Source organism: Carcharodon carcharias, chromosome 11 (genome assembly GCF_017639515.1).
Source record: "Carcharodon carcharias isolate sCarCar2 chromosome 11, sCarCar2.pri, whole genome shotgun sequence".
NCBI classification, from domain to species: Eukaryota; Metazoa; Chordata; class Chondrichthyes; order Lamniformes; family Lamnidae; genus Carcharodon; species Carcharodon carcharias.
In genome coordinates this window covers 94958554-94979704 of record NC_054477.1, presented here as the reverse complement: position 1 = coordinate 94979704, position 21151 = coordinate 94958554, and the positions used below count along the sequence as shown (strand labels likewise).

Sequence of the window (21151 nt, the reverse complement as noted above, 5' to 3'; positions counted from 1 at the left end):
AATAATCTAAACTGCCTTCAAAAGGCATACACTGCAGGTTGTATGTTTAATTGTCTGAAAAAGAATATAATTGACACAGAATCAGTTTATTCCCTGAAGGGGCAAGAGTTCTACACTATCTGCCAAAAAAAAAATTCATGGATGACTAAAGATGTAAGACAGAACATAAAAAAGCACACAAAAACGCAAAAAAAGTACAGATTCTGGTGAATTATAATATGGCAGGTGATATGTGCCAGGTGAACCAAATCCACAAAGGAAACTTGGTTTCGCCATCACAACAGGGATTTGCAATTTGTATTTATTACGAGAAGATTTGTGCACTGAATTCAGAAGTAATGAGTCCATGAACACCTTCAGTGATTTTAAAAATTAAATTAAAACATATGTATGATTACAGTTACTTAATACTATAACAAATCCCAAAATTCCTAATTAACCTGACTTTCAACTACACACCCCCATTAAGGCAATAGTCCAAAACAGATTTTAAATTTAAATAAGCAATCCAGCAAGGTTACCACAGCACCCACTCAGCAATGGAATTCCAAAGGCTTTAAACACAATTTTAGTTACTGGAGCAGCACTACTTCAGAGTGGCTAGGGCTTCTTCCAAGTCTGTCTCATTCAGTGTACCTTTCAAGATTTTACAAAGCTACGCCCCCACATCACCTTCCATCCTTCTTTATGTATGTTTCTCTCTTTAATGTGTAAAATCCCATTGTTCTACATATCTTTGGAAATTTACTTTTCCCATAATATAAAAATCTTTCATGCATCATTATGGTCAACACTTCTGGGGAAAAATAAACATTGCTTTGCCTCACCTATCTTGTTAGTTGTAAACATTGCACCATCCCTTTGAAAAATCAAACAACCCCTTCACTTATCTAAAAATGCAAATTTCCTTCACACCCTATCTGTAGAACCCTCATCCTAGTGTAAGCCCTTAAATAGCAAAGTGGCACACTTATTGAGCAAGAACAGCCAGGGAATTATAGTCTAATTAGCCTAACATTTGTTGTTGAGAAGTTATTAGGTGAATGAGCACCTTGAAAATTTGCAGCTGATCAGAGAAAACCCACGTGGATTTGTAAAGAGTAGATCATGCCTCATGAACCTGATTTAATATTTTGGAGAGGTGTCTAAAGTGGTGGACAGGGAAATGTTTATGGATGCTATTTATACGACCTTCCAGAAGGTATTGGGTAAACTCATGGGTTTGAAGTTAAATTATTAACTTGGTTAGCAAATTTACTGAGTGGCAAGTGAAAGAGTAGGGAAAATGGACAGGTGCTCCAGTTGGCAGGATATGTGTTTGGCAAGGATCTGTGTTGGGGCCACAAGTATTCATTGTATTTATTAACGATTTAGATAGTGGAATAGAAAGCCGCATATCCAACTTTGTTGATGGCTCAGGTGACGTTGTAAGCAGTGTAGATAGAAGCATAAGATTACAGAAGTATTGATAAAGTCAATGGGCAAAATTTGGCAAATGTATTTAAATGCAGACAAATTTGGACCTAAAAGGGATAGAACAGGATACTCTATAAATAGTGAAAAGCTAGAAAGGTTGGAGTTCCAAAGTGATTTGGGGGTCCAGGTACAGAGATCATTAGGGGGGGGGGGGGGGGTGGGGGGGGGGGTGCCTGCTATCAGAAGGGGGCTTCTGATTGGAGGCAACCACAACTCTCTCTCTCTCTCTCTCTCTCTCTCTCTCTCTCTCTCTCTCTTCCCCCCCCCCCCCCCCCCCCCCCCAACCAATGATTTAGGACTGTTCACTTTTAGACTTCCACCACGCCATATAAATTCTCCCCCTAGCCTTAATTGAGGCTGGGTGGAAAATGGCCCCTAAGTGGCAAATAATTGGTCATTTAAATGCCTCAACTGGGGCAAGAGTGGGCTTCTAATCCGAAACCTTGATCACCCCAGTTAAATTGCTGCGTGGTCGCCGTGGGCAGGAACCTGAAGGGAATCCCGTTCCTTCAATTTCATGCTCCCCCACTAAAAGCCCACTGGGGGCAGGGGGAAGTGTGAAATTCTGGCCTATGTTGCTGTGTAGTAAAGTCATTTAGTCATTAATCTATGTATTTGAAGCGATAGCTGTCAATTGATCTGGTACCAGAGCAAAATACAGATCCTGGAAATCTAAATAAAAACAGAAAATGCTGGAAACACTCAGCAAGTCAGGTAGCACTTGTGGAGACAGAAACAGAACTGGAAACATTTAGAGAACTAAACAGTTTTAATGAAGTAAAGATGAAGGCAAAGGGGAAGGAGGGAACCAAAAGGAGAGGTCTATGATGGGGTGGTAGACAGGAAAAATTTAATGACGTTGTCTGATGCAAGGCAAAAGGAGACAGAATAGGTCAAGTAAGGAAACAAAGGTGGGTCTCGAGGATGTGTACATGGAAATCGCAGAATCGTCACCAATAGCTGCAACCTGAAAAAATGGCAGAGGTCAACCTGTATTTTGAACAAATACGTTATAATATACTAAATTGCAAGAAATACAAAGAAATCACTGTTTCACCTGGAAGGTGTGTTTAAGGCCCTAGTCGATGAATTGAATGGAAGCAAAAGGCAGATGTTGCATCTCTTGCACTTGCATGGAAAGGGGAGGACTCATAAGGGATGATTGAGTGGACTAGGGTATCAAGGAAAGGATACTCCTTTTGGAATGCTGAAAGAGTTGGGGAAAGTGTGTTTGGATTTTATTCTTTCAGGGCTGTGGGTTGCCCTTGAACAATGTGACTTGCTAGGCCATTTCGAAGGACAGTTAAGAGTCCACCTTATTACTGTGGATCTGGGGTCATGTGTAGGCCTGACCAGGCAGATTTCATTTGCCAAGGGACACTAATGAGCTAGATGGGTTTTTACAGCAATCGATGATAAGTTCATGGTCACCATTACTGATCTTAGCTTTATATTCCAGATTTATTAATTAAATTTAAATTCCACTAGAGTCTCCAGCGCCTGGGCCTCTGGATTACTAGTCCACTGACATTAACACTATGTCACTGTCTCCTCACGCTGGAGGTGGCAGAAATACAGAAGATGATCCCTTGAATGTGAAGGTTGGTAGAGTGGAAGGTGAAGATGAGGAAAATCTTGTTGTGGTTCTGGGAGGGAGGGGAAGGGGTGAGAGGAGAAATGTGGGGAATGGACACAGTCGAGGAGCGTAATTCTCAGTTGAAAAAGGAGGATGTTTCAGAAACACTGGTATGAAAGGTAGAAGAGATGCAACAGAGATGGATGAACTGGGAGAATGGAAAAGAATTCTTACAGGAATCAGGGTGAGCAATGTTACTGTGGGAGTCTGCGCTTATAGTGGATATTGGTCAATGGGTTAATTTCTAGAAATGAAGACAGAAGTCAGGGAAGGGAAGGGAAACGTTGAAAATGGACCATGTGAAAATGAGGGAAGGTTGGCATTTGGTAGCAATGTTGATGAAATTTTCCAGTTCGAAATGAGACAATAAACTGCACCAATACAATCATCAGTGTACCAGAAAGGTGAGGGAGGGGACCTGACTAAGACTGGAACAAAATGTTCCACATATCTCAGGAAAAGGGCGGCATAGCTAGGATGATGTATAGGTTCTTATAACAACGCCTTTTTATTTGGAAGTGAATGTGAACACATTTAACCAGGCAGAGGGTGGTGGTGGTAATGGATGGAGACAGATTGGACCTCCGTTTAAGGAAGCAGGTAGAGAGTGTGGGATATAATCAAATTGGATGGGCATAGTGAAAAGGAGTCGGTCAGGGCTAGGAAACTGTGATGAGGGCCTTTGGAAGAATTGTTGATTTAGTGGGAAGACATTGGACAAGGGGGACAAAAAGACTCAAGATAGGACAAGATAAGCTCTGTTTGCTAAAAACTGTTTGAAATGTTGGTTCTGCCAGGCCGGCCCTGTTTTAAGATCATGGGGCAGAGGTAGAAGCAGGTTATAAGAGGTCGGGGATGGTGAGGTTGGAAGCCATGCAGGGGAGAGCTCCAGAGAAGATGTCAGTGATGTTACGATCCTGTGGAGACCGATAACTTCTAAAAATTCAGTCATATTAATTCCAGTTAATAACTGAACGGATGATACAAGCTGTCATGTTTTCAGATGTTTACTGTAACAAACAAACCAAAAGCACTCTCGACAAACCACCTTTTTATACACAACTTATGCTTTAAACTACAGGACAGAACTTTTAACATAACCAAAAAAACCTACTGTTAAGTATACATTACACTGTCCTGTAAGTAGACATTCAATTCTTTCAGAGCTAGTCCAAAGTCCCAAGGATTAATTTCCAATCTTTTCATTTCCCAGCCTGGAAGTTTTTAATTCCAGAGCTACCTTTCACCATGCGAGATCTCCTGGAGACTTCTCCCTCTAAATAAAGCTGGGCAAATCTTGCAACCTCGCTTTAACACTCCTCAAATTTGGTCCTTCTAATCCAAGCAGGACCTTCCACACATATTCTTGTGCAGTAAACCACAGCGCCCTGCTGTCTATAGCTGTTCTCCCTCTCCCAGATCTTGGTAGACTAACCTGGTCTAAGAGCTCTCAGGTCTTTGTAACCAGGCAGAAATGCTCATTATCTATCCTTGAACACAGCCACCCCAAACTCTCTTTTATCCTGCAAATAAATGGACAGTTTAAAGCATAACTTTTTACAACCCAACATTCTCAACGTTTCTTTGGGACTTTGGAAACTGTTTGGAGACTTTGTTAGCACACAGGCTGCTGCCATTGCCTCCAAGTGTAAACACCTTGCACTTTCTTCCTGTAAAACCACATGGGCCACTTTTAATTTCTAACAATCAAATCACCCAAGCTTGCTGTCAGGCAGACTTCACAGCAGGTCACATGACCCCCATCATTTTACCTTAAAGACAGTCCCAAACATAACAATCTTATAAACCTGATAATTGTAATAGTGACAATCTTGAAAACAGTGGCTTGATTGCAATGGTGATATTGTCCAGGGGGAGGTAGGAAGGAATGTCAGATTTGTCATTCAACCTAGGCTAGGTGCAGGTTGGCATGGCAAACAACAACTGTGCCACCTAGTTTAATGACAATGTTAAGGTTGGATTTGAGAGAATGGAGTGCCGCAAGTTCAGAGGGGGATAGGTTTGAGCGAGGATCAGGACAGCTTTGAGAGAGAGAATTGGTGCTACTGATGAGAGTGATCAAGAGCATGCATGTGGTGGCACATTGCATGGAATGTGATTTCACAATGTGGCGAGAGCAGTGGTGAGACACTAAATATCTTGACATTATCTGTAATCATGGGTGAATCTGAAACATTAACAATGGAATTTCAGTTGGATTCCACATAGGATAGGTTGGAGCCAGAGACAGTTGCTGAGGAAGGAGATGTGGCAGTAAAAACAAGGTTTGGTAGATAACTGATGAAACATGGGAAGAGAAACAAAACAAAGGTGATGAACAGGATAAAACAAGCAAACAAACCCAGTTGAAGAGCTGAACTACTTCAAGGTGGACATACTGAAAGAAAAGTATCAGTGAATTAAACAATAATACCAAAGCAAAATAATGCCGATTTCTGGAAATCTGAAATAAAAACAGAAAATGCAAAGAGATGATCAGCAGGACAGGCAGCACCTGTAGGGAGAGAAACTGCATTAATGTTTTAGGTCAGTGATTTCTTTGTCAAAAGTAGAAAAGTTTCCAGGATTGTCACTGACCTCATCTCTGGGCAAATTCTTTCCATGACCTCCAACCTAATTGCTCCGCAACCCACTTCTACTTGCTTTCCAAAGTCCACAAACAGGACTGCCCAAGTAATTCCATCACTCCAGCCTGTTCTTGCCTCATGGAACTGATTTCTTCATATTTCAAATCTTTTTTTCTCCCTTTGTCCTGTCTCTTCCTATCTGCATCTGTGGCTTTTGACGTAGCCTGCTACTTTAATAGTTTCTAGCTTCCTTGCCCTACCTGTTCCCTTTTCATCATGGATATCCGATCACTTTACAATCCATCACCTCCACCCCCACCTCACTAAGAAAGCTTGAGGGCCCTCTGCTGCTGCTTTGAATGGAGGCCCAACCAGACCTCATTCATCACCATCACCACCACCCTCCTTTGCCCATCTGAGCTTCTTGAAACATTGAACCCGTGACTGTACTTACTTCCTCCAAATAAAAAAACAAATTAAATAAGAGCAGGCTATTCGGCCCTTTGAGACTGCTACATCATCAATAAGATTATGCTTCAACTACACCTCCCTACATTCTTCTATATTCCTCCCCTGTGGGTGACGGGGCCCCTGACCATATCCATTCCATTTCCTGCACTTGGCCTGTCACCACTTCCTCCCCCCCCCCCCACCCCCAACCAGCATATGGATTCCCTTGTCCTTGATTCCACCCCACCAGTTTTCACGTTCAATGGATCCATCTCCACCATTTCTGCCACCTCCAGCCTGATGCCACTGCCAAATGCATTTTCCCCTCTCCTCCCTCAGCATTCCGAAGTTCCCTCCCTTACACCCTCCACTCCTCAATCCTGTCCAACGTACCCTTCCCTTTGAATGGCATCTTCCATGCAAGTGTAGGAGATTCAACTCCTATTTTGCATTCTCCCTTCCTACTGTTCAGGCCCCCAAATGCTCCTTCTTGGTGAAACAGCAGTTTACTTATATTTTTTTTTCTTAAATTCATGACTATTTGCTGTTCATGATATGGTCTCCTTTGTATTGGGGAGACCAAATGCAGGCTGGACAACTGCTTTGCAAAACACCTCTGTTCATTCAACAAGTGTGACCTTGAGTTATCAGCCGTCGGTTGTTTTAATTCTCTGCCTCAGTCCCACTCTAATCCTTTGTCTTTGGCTGCCTACACTCTTCCAATTAAGCTCAACATAAGCTCCAAGGGTAGCACATTGTTTTTCCATACGCACTTTGCATCTTTCTGGGCTTGGCATTGTATTCAGCAATTTCAGATAACCTCTGACATCATTTATATAGTGCAGGAAAATGGAATTGATTAATTGACCAGCCACGATCTTAGTGGAGCAGGCTCAAAGAGCTGAATGGCCTACTCCTGCTTCTATTTCTAATACTGTATTATGTTTTCATTTTTTTTGGATGCAAGCTGTTAGAGATGGTTCTGCTGTGGCCATGTATACCCTAGACCCATTTTTTTTATCCCTTTACTTGTCCAATTACTATCTCCTTTTTTGCCTTGTGCCATCATCCCTTTTGTCGTTTAACTTCCCCTGCCTTCCACCCTATCACAGATATTGCCTTTTGTTCTTTCCTCTCACCACTCCCTTTCCCTGCTTCTGTGCCTGCCTTAAACAGGTTTTATCTCTAACTTTTTCCAGTTCTTATGAAAAGTCATCAACCTGAACGATTGTCTATTAAAGATCTAGGCATTTTGATGAAGGATTTGTCCATCAATGAAACAGTAGTACAAATAAAGGTCTTTTCAAGATGCATGCAAGTCAGTTGGGGCAGAGCACTTAATAAGAAATAAGTATAAATATAATGATTTGTCTCAGCTTCATGGGCCAGATTCAGGTCAGAAATGGCTTATACACTATATTTTAGGTACCATTGCAGTAACCTATGAAGCTCTCAAAAGTATGTGTTTTCATTTGAATGACCACCTCCTGTTTTGGAGGTGGGAGATACTATAAAAGAGCAACTATTCTTAGTCGCTCCAGACTGCTATCTACTTTTGAAGGACAGTGTTTTCCATACACATCGTCAAGAAATTTGGCCTGACTTCTCTTTAGCTTTGAAGATTAAGGGATAATCTGATCAAGGTGCTTAAAATTGTAAAAGGATTTGATAGAATAAAAAAGGAGAATTTGCTTCCTTTGGAGTGATGGGGAATGGAGCCTAAAACAAAGAGGCATAATCATAAAATTTGTGATGGCCATTCAGGAACAAAATCGGTAATTCATTTTTCACACACAGGGTAGTCAAAATCTGGCCCACTCCATCTCTGGATGCTAGGACAATTGGAGATTTCGAGAGAGATTTTTATTAGGTTAGTTTACCAAGGGATTTGTAACAAAAGCAGGTAAATGGAGTTGTGGTACAAATCATCCATGATCAAATTAAATGGTGGCATGAGCTTCAGGAGCTGGATGGCCTATTCTATTTCTAGAGTGTGGAGAAACATGGCAGTTAGACCTTTACTTATCATGATTAGGAAAATCATGCTTATTGCAGTTGATTGTTTAACAAATCCCATCATCTATATCCATCACACATGTATGAACGAATGTTATATACATGATATAAATGGAATGTCATGATTAATGAAATTGTTTAACAAATCCCATTTTCACATTTGCATTTTTTCCTCCTCTATCCCCTTTTTGGTATAAGTATGTCGAACACCACTTGTGACTGCAAAGATGTTTATGTTTGCCTTTAGGCCTTTTCCAGTTCCTTTTGAACCAGCCACTGGGAAGTGCATTACATCTATTAGAATGTTATTGACCTCTCCATGAACCTTTGCCAATTCCAATTTGGACTGATCATTATGTGGTGTGCCAGTCCAGTTACTTCATGACAGACCTCTGGTTCATTGAGATTGATATACTCTGAGATTGAACTGCTCTGGCACAGCAGTATTTATAACAATGCTGCCCTAAATATCATTTTTAAACTAGCTTTGAGCTTGATATGGAAATATCAATGAAAAATACTGCAAATTATAAAGGAATTTGTACAATTTGCTTACAGGCAACCAACCCAGGATGTCCCTGAAGAGCTGCGTAGCCGTGACTTCCGTAGGGAACTGGAGGAGAGAGAGCGAGTAGTAGTACGTGAAAAGAATAGAGACCGACCGCCCAGAGGTATATACGAAGTTCCTTTCCAAAACTGGGGTGTTGTGTTGAAATTAAAACTCTTTTTCTGAACAAAAGGAGCAAACTTCTACAATTTATGGTTAACTGTAATAGTGTAAAATCAGTTTTCCTTGACTTTAAAGCTTAATAAGTTGCAATTAACTTTCCTGCTTAGCAAAATTGTGTCCCTAGGACTGTTGGGGCTATAGAACTCCAGAAATGAATAATTTTGAACTAGAAGCATAAGAGTCTTTAACTACTTGGGATGTGGAGAGGATGGTTTTCTCTTGTGGGAGAATCTAGAACAGGGGTCATGGTTTAAAAATAAGTGGTTGCTCATTTAAGACAGATAAGGAGAAATGTTTTTCTCTGAAGGCTATGAGCCTTTGGATCTCTCTTCATCAAAAGGCAGTGGAAACAGGGTCTTTGGATATTTTTAAGGCAGAGCTAGATAGATTCTTGATTAAAAAGAGAGTGAAGGTTTATTGGGGCTAGGCGGGAGGTGACAGTCAGATCAGCCATTATCTTATTGAATGGTGGAACAGGCTTGAGGGGCCAAGTGGCCTCCTACTGTTTCATGTATACATGTATGTTCGTAGGATCTTGGCAATTTGTCACAAGAGTTACTGATATCTATATTTTACTTTTTGTGATAAAAGGTACAGAATTTTTTCATTGTCATTTTAAATAAAAACCTGTCTAAAATGTGAACTCCCTGTTAACCCAAACAAATGTTCAGATTAACATCTAGGGCTACTTTTCTGTGCTCTACAACTGTGGATCTGTGTATTAAATGTATTTTATTTATCTGCCAGGCTGTTAAATAGAAAACCTTGTAGCAAGAGTGATATGGTTGTGCCATATGTTTGAGAATCAAATGTTGGATTGATGGAGTGTAGATTTTTGGCTACCATTCCCTTCATGGCAAAGAGCCTGATTTTTTTTTAAATTTTCCATCCTAGATTTTATTCAAAATGAACAATTAAAGGTACTTTACAGGAGGATCAATATTGAATCACTCTGCTATAAAAAATATATGCTATTGTGCAAAACAAGACCCAACAATCAATATACAGCTTTTGTACAGTTATGTAAACGTAATGAGCAGGGACTGATTACTTTCACATGGGTGATGAGAAAATCACCCCAAGCATTTTATCTTACCATCTTTGGGATATTTTTGAGAATGTATAACTCAGTCCTAGTCTATTATTTAATCAAGAAAGTGTTCCTAGCTTAGTATGACAGCAAAGGGCCAAACCTAATATTTCAGGGTACATTTTCATCTTTATTGCATAGGTCAGTGCTTCCCAAACTTGTTCCCCAGTGCATCAGACATTGTGTGACTCCAGAGTGAAAACTGGGGAGGGGATACGATTAGAGATTTGTTGAGTGTGAGTGGTAGTGGGGAGAGTTGTTGAGTGGGTGGGGTTTAAAACTGCTGTGTTTGCATTAGTGAAATCCTACCTTTTTATAGGTTGTGCTTGTAGCAGCAATTGGGCCTCAACTGAAGAGACAATTAAACCGTGCCCACTAAGAGAGAAGTGAACATTCAAAGGGACCTTGCAGCTGCCAAAACTCAGTCTGAGCTCCACGGCCAGCATTGCTGTCACTGAGCTCGTGACCCCAATTTCTTATTCTGTAACCCAGTTGGGAATTGCGACCCATGGCTTGCGAGCCCCTGGCCTAGATATTAATCGTTCCCTAAATGCAATGCAGAAAGGCAAGTAGGCTAACATGTCGATTGCAAGGTCTGGCCAGTTATGATTAGGTTATGCTTAATAAGCAGTTGAAAGAGATGAACATACATCCCTTGTGTTTGACAAAATTGCTGCAGGTTGTCTTGCCTCGGAGGAAGCAGTGGTGATGTCAGCTGACAATGCTGTATTGTTGAAACATTTTTCCTTTTTCTGCAGCAGGAAGATAATGCAAGCAAGAGCCCAATGAGTTGGAAAAAAAAAGTATACATTTTACATAGCATGTTCTTAGGAATGTGCTGTTTGACAGTATGATGGAGGCAGATTCAATCTTGGTTTTCAAAAGAGATTTGCATAATTTTGTGAAGAGAGGAAATTTGAGGAGCTATTGGGGGAAGGAGATGGAGTGAGACTGAGTTGCTCTTGCAGAGTGCCAGCTTGGACACGATGGGCCAACTGGCCGCCTCCTGTGCTATAACCATTCTATGATTCAATATTTATATAGCATTCTCCATGACCATGGGATTCCCCAAAGTGCTTTATACCAATGAAATACTTTTGAAGTGTGGTCGGTTATATATACATATATAAACATACAAATTAGGAGCAGGCCACTTGGCCCTTCGAGCCTGCTCTGCCATTCAATAAGATCATGGCTGCACTGATTGTAACCTCAACTCCGCATTCCTGACTACCCCATAACCTTTCACCCCTTGCTTATCAAGAATCTATCTACCTCTGCCTTAAAAATATTCAAAGACACTGCTTCCACTGCCTTTTGAGGAAGAGTTCCAAAGACTCACGACCCTCCGAGAGAGAAATGTTCTCCTCAGCTCTGTTTTAAATGGACGACCCCTTATTTTTAAATAGTGACCACTAGTTCTAGATTCCCCCACAACAGGAAACATCCTCTTCACATCCACCTTGTCAAGACCCTTTAGGATCTCAGATGTTTCAATCAAGCTGCCTCTTACTCTTCTAAACGCCAGCAGATACAAGCTTAGCCTGTTTAACCTTTCCTCATAAGGCACCCTGCCCTTTCCAGATATTAGCCTAGTAAAACTTTTCCCTGAACTGCTTCCAAAGCATTTACATCCTTCCTTAAATAAGGAGACCAATACTGCATGATCTTGGTAGAGACGAATAAAGTTATTTTTAATAGAAGAAATACGAAACCCCAGTTATTCACTAAAGGAACGAAGGCACAAGATTTCACAGTTTAAAACAGAAGATTTTTTTTTAACCATACAAGCGTAAACAAAGCAAACACTAAGTATTACCTAACCTATACTCTAACATCCAGAATTAACATTAGTTGAACATGAATTAACAGGCAAATTGTGGGTAAATCTAAACTATAAATTGCACAGTGAATGGCAGATACAACTAGGCAGTTCTTATGAATTTGCTCAGCAGTCCACTCAGCTTGTAGTGATAACAAAGCCCTTCAAGCACTGTCTTCCTCATGAGGAATTTCAGCTCACCCTCCTAGGAGCTAATCTGATCCCCGCCAGCAGCAGTGCACAGCAAACCTTTCACCTCAAAAGTCGCATGTCTGCAAAACCTGCTCAACTTGTTCTGGATGGCATAGATCCAATGTTACCTTCAAGTAATAGAAACAGCTGCAGCAACTTATTCTCTTTGCTTGTTCTCGGCTCCTGGATCTGGCCTCCTCTCTCTTTGAGTCTTCAGCTTGTTTGTTATGCTCCAGTGGACTCAACAACTGCTGCTGCACAGCTTGGACTGATCTGTGAACTGTTATATTTTTCACAAAGATTTAGATTTGCTTTTGCAAACTCAGCTTGCTCCTGACTTCCTTAGAGACTGGGAAGTTCAGTTTCATTTCTGTGTTTGTCTTTTCTGCTCCCCATTTCAGTTTCTATTTTGAAGTTGACTCTGCCTCAAAATATACAAATTAAATTTAAAAATATAGATCCCAAGCCCCCCCCCACTTTTCACATAGCTCCATGGATCTTTTAAATCTCATAATGTCTCAACCAAAAGGTGGCACCACTAACAGTGCAGAACTCCCTTGGTACTGAACTGAAATGTCTGCCTAGATTATATGCTCAAGACTGTGTAGTGGGACTTATACTCACATCCTCCATTCTTGGATCTGAGAGTGCTATCTGGATTGTATTCAAGATGGTTTCCTGGATTAGTATGCCAAGGAGCCAACTAGGGAACAGATTATTTTAAATCTTGTATTGTGCAACGAAGTGGGGTTAAGTAACCTTGAAAGGAGCCTCCAGGGAAGAATGATCATAGTATAACAGAATTTTACATTGAGCTTCATATGTATGTATGTTTCTACGTTCAGAGTGATTTAGTTTAAGAAATATCAGGATTTTCATTCTGAACAAAATGTGTTATGTAGGTATAAGGGGAAAATTGGCTAAAGTAGATCGGGGGATTAGATTAAAAATATGCTTGGTAGTTGAGGGATGGCAAACATTTAAAGAATTAATTCATAATTTGCAATTAATATACATTTTGTTAGGGAATAAAAACACCATGGGCCAAGAAAAGTTAAAGTAACTATTGGATTAAAGGCAAAGATTTATAATGTTGCCAAAAAGAGCAGTAGGCCTGAATATTGGGAGGGCAAAGAATGATCAAAAAAGTGATCAAGAGAAAATAGGACATGAGAATAAACTGGCTAGAGACAATCAAATAAATAGTTTAAAAAAAAGAATAGATTAATGAAAGTAAACTTGACCCTCTTAGAGGCAGAGACATAAAAAATTATGAGAAATGAGAGACATTAAGCAAATTCTTTGCATTTGACTTCATGGCAGAAGACAGACATAAAATATTTCAGATGTTGTGAGGAACTAAGGGTCCAGTGGAAATAAGTAACTTAAAGAAAGTAGTATTAGTGGAAAAAATAGTATTGGAAAAATTAATGGGCCTAAAAGCCGACAAATCCCCTGGATCTGATGGCTTATGCGCTAAGGTTTTAAAAGCGGTGGCTACCGATAGTGCTTGCACTATCTAGAATGATCCCCATGGCTTGGAAGGTACACAATGTAATTCCATCATTCAAGAAAGGAGGGAGAGAGAAAACAAGGAACTGTATGCTAGTTCGTTTGAAATCAGTACTAGGGAAAATATTAGAATCTGTTATTAGAGGTGTGATAACTGGGCATTTTGAAAATTATAATTTTATTAGGCAGAATCAACACAAATTTATGAAAGAGAAATTGTTGACAAAGTTTCTGAGGTTCTATCTAGTGGAGCAGGTAAGTGGGAAACCAATGAATGTATTGTATTTGGATTTTCAAAAAGTATTCAATACTTGCTATACAGTAGGTTATTACATAATGTTAGGGCTCATGAAATTGGGGTAAAATATTACCATGGATTGAGGATTAATTAAAGAAAGAAAACAGAGGAGGAATAAGCAGGTCATTTTCCAGTTTGCAAGCTGTAAATAGTGGGGTACCTCGAGGATTAGTACTCAGACCTCGGCTATTTAGAATCTATATCAGTGACTTAGATGAGGAAATCGAGTGTAATGTATCCAAGTTTGCTGACTGTACAATGCTAGGTGGGAAAGTAGGCTGTGAGGAGGACACAAAGATGAGTGCGCATGAAAGTGACAAATGGAATATTAGTGAAGAAATATGAACTTGTCCACTCTGGTAGAAAATATAGAAAAACAGAATATTTTTTAAATGGTGAGAGATTGGGAATGATAGTATCCAGAAGGATCTGGGTGTCCTTGCTTGTAAATTGCAGAAAGTTTACATGCAAATACAGCAAACAGTTGGGAAAGCAAATGGTATGTTAGCTTTCATTACAAAGGGGTTGAGTTGGACTACAAATGTCTTACTGTAATTATATAGGGCATTGATGAAACCCCACCAGCAGTACTGTGTACAATTTTGGTTTCCTTACCCAAGAAAGGATATACTGGCTTAGAAAGTACAGCAAAGGTTCACTTGACTAGTTCCTATAAAAAGAGTAGGAAAGTAGACCAGGCCTGTGTCCTATAAAGTTTAGAAGGACGAGAAGCGATTTCATTGAAAGCTATAAAATTCTTAAGGGTCTTGATGGTGTAGATGCTGGGAGGATGTTTCCCCTGGTTGGGAAGTCTAGATCTATGGGCCACTGTCTCAGAATAAGGGTTGATCATTTCGGACTGAGATGAGGGTTGTGAACCCTTTAGAATTCTCTACCCCAGAGAGCTATGGATGCTCAGTCGTTAAATATATTCAAGTCAGAGGTTGATAGATTTTTGGATACTAAGAGAATCCAGGGATATGGGGTAATGTGGGAAAGTGTAGTTGAGATCGAAAATCAGCCATGATCTTATTGAATGATGGAGTCAGCTCAGGTGGCCTACTTCTACTCCAACTATGCACTATTGAGTCAAGACTGACTGTTGAAAGACAAAACAGGTATTTACTTATCATAGTCTAATTTTTCTTTGAAAACCCCTAAATTTTTTTGGCTATTCTTGCAGAACATACTACATCATCTTCAAAGAGACCACGGCTGGATCAGATACCTGCAGCAAACCTTGATGCTGATGATCCACTGACGGATGTAGGTTATGATTTTACCACTTGGTTTACTTAAAGAATATCGATTACTTTCGTGGTCTGTTCCTTAATTGCACTCTTAGATTGCTCTTGAAAATCTTACTACAAGGTGGCTGGCCTCTCAAAAGAGATGCAACCTCTTTGATGCACCTCAGATGTGGAAATGAACAGAGTGAGAGTCACAATTCCTGGGCCTGTTGGGGGAGGGGAGAGTGCAGTCTTGCTAAGTTATGTTACTTGTCTAATAATTAAAATTCATGCATGGAAGCTTAAAAATTTCTGTTTTTTTGTTCACCTCCAGTTTTAATATAGCCAGATTTGACACTGTACCTGTACAGGCGAGTCAGGCTAGCATCAGTGGTGGGAAAACTTTGAGACAATAACTTGGGGCAGAATTAATTGGAACCTGGAAAAATATGGATTAATAAACGAAAGTCAGCATAAAATTATTAAGCCAATTGTGTTTGACTAACTTTGTGTTTTGTTGAAGTAATAGTGAGAGTGGATGAGGGCACTGTAGTTGATGTTGTATAAATGAAATTTCAAAAGGCATTTGATAAGTACCGCATGATAAAACACAAGCAAAATTGAAGGCCACTGGATGAAAGTGGGAGGGGCCGCATGGGTACGAAATCGGCTAAGGGGTAGAAAGCAAAGGGTATTGCTTTTCTCGACTGGAGAGAAGTATACAATAATGCTCCCAAAGGTTGGTATTCGGACTGCTCTTTTTTTAACCATCCGTTAATGACCTGGACTTTGGTATACAGGGCATAATTTCTAAGTTTGCAAGTGACAGGTTTGCAGCCAGTGGCAGATTTCAGGAGATCATGGACTGACAAAATGAGCAGACAAACGGCAGGTGAACCTTAGCGTGTGAAGTGATCCATTTTAGTATGAAGAATGGGAAGATGCAATATAAACTAACTGGTTCAATTTTAAAGGGTTGCAGGAACAGGGAGATCTGAGGGTGTGTGTACACATATCCTTGAAGGGATTCTTGGAAATTATAAATAGAGGCATAGATTACAAAAGCGAGGCACTTGTTAGGTCCCAGCTAGAGTAGTGTGGCCAATTCCAGGCACCATGTTTTAGAAGGATATCAATGCTTTAAATTGTTGTAGAGAAGATTTACTGGAATGATACCAGGGAAGTGGAACGGATTCTAAAGTACAGCTTAGAACAGAGAGGTTAATGGGTGATTTGATAGAGGTGTTCAAAAGAGTTTTGATAGAGTAAATAAGGAGAAACTGTTTTCTATGCAAAAGGATCAACAATCAGAGAACACGGGTTGAAATAATTGCAAAAGGAGCAGAGAATTAAGCATGTGAAAAAAAAATTATGTTGCGAGTTGCTAGTATCTGGTATGCACTACCTCAAAGGATTGTGGAAACAGATTCTGTAATAGCATCAGAAGGAAATTGGATAAACACTTGAAGTAGAAAAACGTAGGGAAGTGGGTCTAAGGGGGAAAATCAGGGAAATGGAGTTACTTGGATAACTGTACCAAGGGTGGACACAGGCATGGTGAGCTAAATGGTCTCTTAATTCTATGATTAATTGTCTAGCTGACAATTATACTGGTGGTTACTCCCTTTATACAAATATCCCCAAGTTCAGTATTTGAGGTGAGGTTTGGGATTCTCCACACTGACTTGTAAGCCATGTCTTTTGAAGATCTGCCATTGGTGTCTCGCCTAAAATGTTTTTTTGTTTTGTCTTTCCTTTCCTGCAATTTCAGTAAAAGCAGTGGAGATGCTGGCAACTGAGTCTTATAAACAAAATATTTTGTTTCTTTGTTTTTCCAAGATGTTGGAAGCTGCAGCTAGCAGACTAACCGCCTGTTGGTTTGTGTTATTGCATTGAATTGGTGTGTATTTTTCAGTTAATACTTGAACAAAGATATTGTTAGGGCTTTTCCTTTTATCCCTTTCACAGCTTCATACAGAATGAATCTTTGCTTTAAAGCTGCTAGATGTGCCTGTTCTGGAATTTTATTTTTCTACATTGAATGTAATATGAAAAAGCTGTATTTGCACTAGTGATTTTTCAGCAGTGTAAACTTAAGTATCGCATCCTCAAAAAATTTACAGGTGGCTGCAAATATATTTCAGCAACTTAAATGACACCAGTTACCCAATTACTAATGAATTGTTTTCCCAGGAGAATTCTACTGAGGTAAGATTTGACTTGCACATAGGAGCCTTTATAGTTGTTACCAAGTAGCACATGGTCAGTATGCTGTTAAAGTTGCCTGACACAACTACATATGCTAACCGCCAACCAAGATTTCTACTAATGAATACATTTAGCGCTCTTCTTTAAAGTGTGCCATATTTTCCTAATTTGAATTGGGATTTTATAAACTAATTTTAAATTTTTTGAGGGGCAGATGTTTGAGCTGTAATTGAGTAAAATAACTTCAATTTGTTTCTTTTTAGAACGTGTTGGTTAGTTTAATTTCATATTTTCCCTATTAATATAATGAGAGTTTGAAATTTTCTTATATTTCTGCAATGATGATTTCAGTCACTGGATGGCCCAGTTGTGCAGCACATGAGTGCACTGAAATTCCGTGCCAGAGAAGTATAGGATATCGACTCTCCTTTACCACCTTATGATGCCCCCAAAATTCAAACCTAAGCTTCTTTCATGTACTGTTTAATGTCTTATTTAGTATGACATTTGTGGAGGCCTAGATTCTGTTGTTCAATGACTTTTGTATGCACAGGCAAGATGTCAACTTACAAAATCTAAAAATATGTTACAGAAATTGAAAAGCTAAGACCTGGTCCATTTCAGACAAGTTCTGAATATTTTGTTATCTCTAAATCGCAGTGAAACTAGAGGAAGTCTTTTCAGTTACTGTGTAAGCTCTTTGGAGGTAGTCAGTATAGACCATGTTGGATTTCTTAAGCTTATACTTTGTTGTAATTTCTAATTTCTATTGACTTTTAGGAAGAAGAGGAGGAAGATTCTGATAGAGACAGTAGTAGTGAAGATGATGATGATGATGACACTGCTGCTCTTTTAGCTGAGCTCGAGAAAATTAAAAAAGAACGTGCTGAAGAGCAAGCACGGAAGGTAAGTTCCATATAGATCCTCTTCATAATGTTTTAAATTTTCCCTTAACCCTAAATGCAAATGTTTTGTTTACCCTTATAAGTAATCTGATTTGTGGCCTTTTAAAATGGATGTTTATTTGAAAGTTTTCATTTCGCAAAACCACCTCATTTTTTTTTGTTTAAAATTGCTGTAGCTGAGAAAAACTGCAAATGGATGAAACCTGCGCTTTGTTTAAGGTACAGAACAAGGCCTTTTGGCCCATTGAGTCCAGGCTAGCTCTCTGTGGAGCAATCCAGTCAGTCCCATTCACCTGCTCCATCCCCATAATCCCGCAGGTTTATTTCCTTCAAATACAAATCCAACTTGCTTTTGAAATCATTGGTTGCTTCCGCTTCCTTCACCCTCATGAGCAGCGAGTTCCAGGCCATTGCCATTCAATATGTAAAAAAAGTTCCTCCTCACATCGCCCTGGATCTCTTGGCTAAAGCCTTAAACCTGTGTGCCCTTATCCTTGTCTTATCAACTAAACTGAGCAGATTTTCCTTGTCTACCTTATCTAAACCAGTCATAAATCTTGTCCACTTATGTCAAATCTCCCCTCAATTGCCTTTGTTCCAAAGAGAACGACCTTGGCTTTTCTAACCTAACATTGTAACTAAAATTCCCCATCCCTGGAACCATTCCAGTAAATCTCTTCTGCACCCACTCAAGGATCCTGACATCCTTCCTAAATTGTGGATGCAGTACTCTAGTTGGGGCCTAACCAGTGCTTTATAATGTTTGAGCATATCTCCCCTGCTTCTGTAAACAGTGGCTTTATTTATGAAGCCCAAGATCCCGTTTGCTTTGCTAACCACACACTCAATATGTCCTGCCACCTTCAAAGATCAATGCACATCCACCCCCAGGTGCCCTGTCCCTGCAAAGTCTTTAGAGTTGTACCATCAAGTTTACATTGTCTCTCCCTATCTCTTCTGCTGAAATGCATTACCTCACAATTTATATTAAATTCCATCTGCCACATGCCTGTCTATTCTCCTAGCCTATCTGTCATGTTACAACGGTTTGTATCATCTTGATTGTTTGCTACTCCTCCAAGTTTGGTATCATTGGCAAATTTATATATAGCAAAAAAAGCAGTGGTCCTAGTACTGACCCATGGGAAAATCATTCCACCGTGCTCCAGTTCTGAAGAACAGCCATTTACCACAACTCATTGTTTCCTGCCCTTAAACTAATTTTTAAAAATCAAGTTGGACACTATTGGATTCCTATTCCATGAATCGTTTTTGTAATCATCCTGTTATATGGTATTTTTGTCAAATACCTTCTTAAAATCCACGTAGACAACATCCCCACTGCGTTCCTTTGTCTGTTACTTCATCAGAATAGCCAATTAGATCAGTCAAGCATGATCTGCCTTTTACAAGTTGTGCTGGCTAACCTTAGTTAACTTCAACTTCTTTAAGTACCTGCTTTTTTTCTCCTGATTATTGTTTCTTAACTGGCCTATAGCTGCTAGCTCTGTCCTTGTGGTCTTTCTTGAATAAGGCTGTCACTTTTTTAAAAAGTTTATTCATGGGGTGTGGGCTTCGCTGCCTAGGCCAGCATTTATTGCCCACGCCTAGTTGCCCTTGAAAAAGTGGTGATGAGCTGTCTTCTTGAATTGCTGCAATCCGTGTGGTATAGGTACACCCATAGTGCTGTTAGGAAGGGAGTTCCAAGATTTTGACCCAGCGACAGTGAAGGAATGGTGATATATTTCCAAATCAGGATGGTGAGTGACTTAGAGGGAACTTCCAGGTGGTGGTGTTCCCATCTACCTGTTGCCCTTCCCCTTCCAGATAGTAGTGGTCATGGGTTTGGAAGGTACTGTCTAAGGAGCCTTGGTGAATTCCTGTTGTGCATCTTGTAGATGGTAGACACTGCTGTCACTGTGCTTTGGTGGTGAGGGAGTGAATGTTTGTGGATGTGGTGCCAATCAAGTGGGCTGCTTTGTCTCGGATGGTGTCAAGCTTCTTGAGTGTTGTGGGAGCTGCAGTCATCCAGGTAAATGGGGAAAATTCCATCGCACTTCTGACTTGTGCCTTGTATATGGTAGGCAGGCTTTGGGAAGTCAGGAAATGAGATACTTGTCGAAGGATTCCTAGCATCTGACCTCTTATAGCCACAGTATTTATATGGCTAGTTCAGTTCAATTTTTGGTCAATGGTAACCCCCAGGATGTTGATATTGGGAGATTGAGTGATGGTAATGCCATTGAATGTCAAGGGGCGATGGTTAGATTCTCTCTTGTTGGATATGGTCATTGTGTGATGCGAATGTTACTTGTCAGCCCAAGCCTGGATGTTGTCCACAACTTGCAGCATTTGGACATGGACTACTTCAGTATCTGAGGCGTCGCGAATAGTGCTGAACATTGTGCAATCATCAGCAAACATCCCCACTTCTGACCTTATGATGGAAGGAAGGTCATTGATGAAGCAGCTGAAGATGGTTGGTCTGAGGACACTACACTGTGGAACTCCTGCAGTGATGCCCTGAAGCTGAGTTGACTGACCTCCAATAGCTACAACCATCTTCCTTTATGCTAGGTATGAATCCAACCAGCAGAGAGTTCTCTCCCTGATTCCCATTGACGCCAGTTTTGCTAGGGTTCGTTGATGCCACACTCGGTCAAATGTGGCCTTGATGTCAAGGGTAGCCACTCTCACCTCAACCTCTGGAGTTCAGCTCTTTTGTCCATGTTTGAACCAAGGCTGTAATGAGGTCAGGAACTGAGTGGCCCTGATGAACCCAAACTGGGAGTCAGTGAGTAGATTATTGCTCAGAAAGTGCCACTTGATAGCACTGTTGATGATCCCTGCCATTACTTTGCTGATAATTGAGAGTAGACTGAAAGGGCGGTAATTGGCCAGGTTGGATTTGTTCTGCGTTTTGTGTACAGGACATACCTAGGCAATTTTCAACATAGCCGGGTAGATGCCAATGTTGTAGCTGTAATGGAACAGCTTGG

General features: G+C 40.3%; 1 protein-coding gene across 2 annotated transcripts in view; it reads left to right on the top strand.

Moving 5' to 3' along the window:
* The window catches only part of cwc15 (CWC15 spliceosome associated protein homolog), a 75839-nt gene that overhangs the window by 24870 nt on the left and 29818 nt on the right, over positions 1-21151 (top strand). For both annotated transcript variants that reach the window (XM_041199916.1, XM_041199915.1), the window contains exons 3-5: positions 8725-8837; positions 14994-15076; positions 18028-18153. In XM_041199916.1, coding sequence (XP_041055850.1) covers positions 8725-8837; positions 14994-15076; positions 18028-18153 — 322 coding nt within the window. The remainder of the gene's footprint in view (positions 1-8724; positions 8838-14993; positions 15077-18027; positions 18154-21151) is intronic.